At 55.6% G+C, this 4,911-nt stretch overlaps 1 protein-coding gene across 1 annotated transcript in view; it reads right to left on the reverse strand.

Moving 5' to 3' along the window:
• Window positions 1-847: 847 nt before the first annotated feature.
• GLRX3 (glutaredoxin 3) overlaps window positions 848-4,911 on the reverse strand; it is a gene marked incomplete at its 5' end in the record, with an annotated part of 28,084 nt that continues 24,020 nt past the window's right edge. The window contains 3 exons of the mRNA XM_006912854.3: window positions 848-1,116; window positions 4,142-4,234; window positions 4,320-4,359. Coding sequence (XP_006912916.2) covers window positions 1,063-1,116; window positions 4,142-4,234; window positions 4,320-4,359 — 187 coding nt within the window. The remainder of the gene's footprint in view (window positions 1,117-4,141; window positions 4,235-4,319; window positions 4,360-4,911) is intronic.

The following is a 4,911-nucleotide window of genomic DNA, read 5'->3' on the forward strand; positions in this document are numbered from 1 at the left end:
CAGCCCGCTCTCTGTAACGCAGCCGTGTGACAGCCGCCTCTTTACACAATCGAACGCGGCAGGGAACCCCGGACGCTCAGGAGACAGGACACCAGCGCCCTGGGGAAGGGCTGGCCGTCACGGAACCACACGCGTGTGCGCTCCCCCTTACCCAAACTGCTGACTTCCACGCCCCTGTCCCCGCCTTCGTGTGGCGATCCCGGGGAGCCCTAGCCACCCAGGTCGACAGGTGGGGAAGGGCTAACAACCGCACTGGCCGTAGGTACCCCCAAATCTAAGGACCGTGGAGCTGGACTCGGCCGTCTTGTTAACGCCTAACGGAGCAGCTGTTTCTTCAATATGCTGGACTCGGGGCCAAAAATGCTGTTGAAATTCTCGTGGGCCTCAGGATGTTATCGACCCATTTAAGGGTGAATTCAGTGCTTTCGATACGACGACTGAAATGAGCTGATGCTTCACACCAACTGACGACCTTTCCTGCTGTCACGGCTCCGCAGCGCTCTCTGCGACAGGAGAAACCGCCGCCTCCTGAGCGCGCCCTGCTCGCGCAGCGCTGGCGCTGGGAAGGAGCGAGTCCGCGCTGCGCACGGCGCCTCCGCCGCTCACGCCAGCGGGACGGGGCTCGCTGGGACTGTCCCGGCTGCGAAGAGGCCTCGGCCAGCGAGGGGAGCCATCGGATCGGCCTGCGAGTTGTTCCGACGCAGCTGTGGACCGACCGCCCCAGTCTGCCGCGCGGGGACGATTTTAACCGCGACAAGAAACCCCGCCGTGTGACAAGGGGCTTTAACGTGGGCTAGTTACAGTAACGTGTGTTTGACTTCACCGAAAAACGCACTTTTTTACACAGTTATTGTTAACTGAATTTGAAGATGTTTATTACATTCTATTTTTGGTGGAAAAAAACGTAACATACATTTATGTAGCGCAACCTTGTGGCCCACACAGAGCGGAACCGGGGACAGCAGAGTGTTTTCCCGCCTAGTCTTTCTCTGAGGGCCAACTCAGGAACGGCTCCGCTCCGACTAAATGTTTCTCGAAACGGCTGGGCACCAGGTTTAACACTTATTCATTTCCTCCCTTCAGCACAGGCAGCAATTCACCATTTTCTTTCAGTTCCTAAAAATTTAAACAAAAAAAGAAAAGAGAAAGAAAACAATAACATGGATATGTACACATGAAAAATGAAAGTATCGAAATAACTACAGAGTGCGTCCGTCAGAGACGCAAAAGAAAACGATCAGATCACAAAATTAAAGCTAAAAGGAGCCTGAAACCAACAGATTGTCCGCATTAGCAAATAGAGCGACTGCAGCAAACAATGAAGCCTCCTATTTAAACGACAGCAAGAAAGAAAGAAACTGAGACAATGAAGAAAAAGCCGCGTGACGCCAGCTCCACGCGCACGCGCTGCCACGACACCTGCGCCCCTCCTCCCCGGCCCGGAACAGCAGCAGCGCTACCGCGTACGCGTGAACGGCAAGGCCAGACACCAGGGCAAAGACGTGATCGCTGTGTCCCTTTCAGAATTAAAACGTGGAACACAGAACGGAGTTTAGAATGTGACAAAGAGGATAAGACTTTCTAGTTTAATGTGTCAGGTTATCCCTAAGCAGCATGAACATCGATCAATAAAACCACTAAAATCCACTCACACTCCTCTGCAATTAAACCCAAACGGCTGTGATGCTGTCACGTGACCTCCGATGGCCCTCAGTGGTGTCGTGGGGTCTCCTGCCCACGTAACACACAGAGCTCCTACTGCGCCAGGGGACAAGCAGGCCTCTCCCGAGCACCGGACTCAGGAGGCAGGAGGCGAGCAGCACCCAGGAAAGGCCGGCCGCGCCAGGGACAGCCCGGACTCGCTGGGACATCGCCTGCTCCTCCATCCGCACCCCGTCCGCTGCTGCTCGAGGCCGAGTGCATCTCGACCTGCGAAGCACTAACGCGGGGCGCGGCTGCCGACACGGCCGTCGCGGGGCACTAGCAGGGCGCGCCTGCCATGGGGCGCGGCTGCCGACACGGCCGTCGCGGGGCACTGCTGTGGACACCGACCAGGTTACAGCACAAGCTGACAAAACGTTCTGGCTGGCCGCCCAGGCCCCCAGCCTATACGCTGCGGTGGCGGACCTCACGCCTCAGGGTGGGACTGACTCGCCCAGCACGGGTAACAGCAGCTACTGTTCTCGGACGTGAGACTGAGTCGCTGAGTCACTGAGTCAATTCACTTATTCGATCGCTCATTCAACGAAGAAAGCCCTCGGTGCTCCTGCAGAGGCCAGCGGGACAGATCCCTCTGGCACATGCTGGTGCGCTCGGCCGAAGGCAAAGAACTGCGCTCTGCAAGAAACAGACCGATGGGCAACCTGGCAGCGAGTCCCTAAGAGCAGCTACCCTCTCAAAGAAAGATGACAGATCACGGATTTCCAAATGCGTGCGTTCTCAGCAGGCGGACATAAAAAGTCACGTAACACCCGGTTATGTACCTGGGAAGAAGCTGCTCACACAGATCGGCTGTGGAGTTAAACGAGACTCATCGATGCATCTTCCCGGGAGTCACCGAGGGCTCAGAGACACGCCAAAAAACATTTGGACAGGAACGGGTGCAAAAGTGTCTGGGGTCTGAAGACTGTTTGTCTTATAAAAATTATTTATGTCTACACACATGCACACACACATACACGCACGCACGCAGGTCCACTTTTGCTGCTTCCGAGCCACTCAGAAGCTACTAAGTTAACCCCTTCTTTCCCATCAGGACCGAGACCGCTTACTAGGAAAATGCCTCGCTGGCTTGCTGACGAAGTGTCACGTCAAACCTGGAACCGGGCAGGGGACACCTGCACAGAGAGCACGCAGGACCAGCAGCCTCTGCACCCAAGGCCTGTGCTGTAAGCCCTGCCAGCCCACTGTGCCGGTGACACCCAGCACGGGCCCACGTCCTCCCGCTTCACCAAGTGCGCGCCTCAAACCGCCACCCCACAGCTGACTACAGGCAGCGCTAGCACGCCAGCCTCCACCAGAAGCCGGAGCTCCGACCCCGGAGGTGGGCCTCCCCCGGAGGTGGGCCTCCCTGCAGCCTGGCCGGCCGCCAGGCCCTCTCCCGCGCCCATCACAGCCACCCGCCTCCAGCACCCGGGCCGCGGCCCGGGCAGGATGAGGGTTTTGAGGACAGGAAAGCTCAGCTTCCCGCCAGGGTTTGGGGCTGGCGGCAGGGCTCCGGGGCACACAGGTGCTAGCGTGAGGCTGGGGGAAGGGGGTGCACGCATTTCCAGACTTCACAGCCTAGGAGAAAAGCCACATCCATTTAAAATGTAATGCACTTAAAGTGAAGCACAGAAGAAAATGAATTATCAAAGACATGTAAGAGAAACCGTCCCCTCGAAACATGCGTACGACCTGACAGAGCCGCCCGACTTCCTGGCACGAGAACCAAAGGGGGCCCTGGCTGTGACCGAGGACCAGCCTGCACTTTTCTGTTAGGAACCTGCAGTCAGTAATCTCGGGTGACCGTGGCACTGCCAGCAGGGCCAGGCTACCACTGGGACTCGGGCCTCCTGCCCGCGGCCTGGAGCCCCTCGCTCCGGCACCCGAGGAGAACACATGAGCGAGGGGAACAGGACCTGAGGGGACCGCCCAGGAACTGTCGCAGTCCAAGCACAGAGGGCAGGAGCAGCGGGCGCCTGAGTGCTCGTGGGCAAGCGGGGCCTGGAAGGACACGGACAGGAAGCGACGGTGGGCCTGCGAGGCCGCCCTCACCGAAACGCAGAGTTCTCCCTGGTATAGGACAGCGAGCAAGACCAAACTCGGGGCTGGGCCGCAGCTCCAGCTTCCGGAGCCCGGGCTCCAGGCAGCCCCTCGAGAGCTGAAAGAGGTGTGCAAGCAGACAGGGCCAGGGGACGCCCAGGAGGGGGACGGCGGGCCAGCCCAGGAGAGACGTAAGACGGTCTGATGCGGCAGGCACTGTGACAACGACAAGATATGACGGTGGCAGAAGGGGTAATACGGGTCTAGAAATAGCTGGATCCGAGGGCAGAGAAGAAAGGTGTCAAGGACAACCCCGAGTCTCCATTCGAAATGACTATCATTTTCAAGCACGCCCGACTCTCAGTTCGTGAGGGCGCCCGGTAACCGCCAGCCTTACCTTCACAATGTCCAGGCCTCCGACGAGCTCCCCCTTCACGTACAGCTGGGGGTACGTCGGCCAGTTGGAGTACGTTTTTAACCCTTGCCGAACCTACGGAAATAAGGGGGACCCTGAAACCTTCCAACCAGACTCTGGTGGTCAAAATAAGACAAAGGACATAAAACACAGAACTTACTTCTTCGTCCTCCAATATATCAAATGTCTCATATTCAACACTACAAAAAGGAGAAAATATTTTAACGAGAAATACAGTTTTAAACAAAAATTGTAATACTATTTTCTTTTAAATATGTCAAGAAAAGTAAATAGATTATTTTATTGCTAACAAATTTTACTGTGAAAAAAACCAAACTGATTTTACCTCTTAATCTGTCAAATCCTACAAAGAATAAGTCATATCAAGATACAAATTTATCTGAGTTCTCCTCTAGGCCATGTTGGGGTAGACAGGGTTGGCACACTTTTTCTTAAAGGGTGAGATAAACGTTTATGCTCTGCCGGCCGTGGTCAGAGGCTGGTGAGCATGGGCTGGGCTGAGGCTCACCAGCCAGGATGAGCACACTGCCAGCGAACGCCACCTTGTGATGGCCTGCTTCCAACACAGAACAAAGTTATTTCAGAGCACACATTTTTCAATGCGCATAAAACCAGTGAAAGTTGTGCTTTATGCTGTATGATGAGCGTGACTCATATAAATGAATGAAAAACCGTTTCATAGAAATCCGACCACATCCACCCAGAAGGATTTCATGATAAGACATTTAAGG

This window comes from Pteropus alecto, unplaced genomic scaffold (assembly GCF_000325575.1).
Source record: "Pteropus alecto unplaced genomic scaffold, ASM32557v1 scaffold74, whole genome shotgun sequence".
Classification (NCBI taxonomy): Eukaryota; Metazoa; Chordata; class Mammalia; order Chiroptera; family Pteropodidae; genus Pteropus; species Pteropus alecto.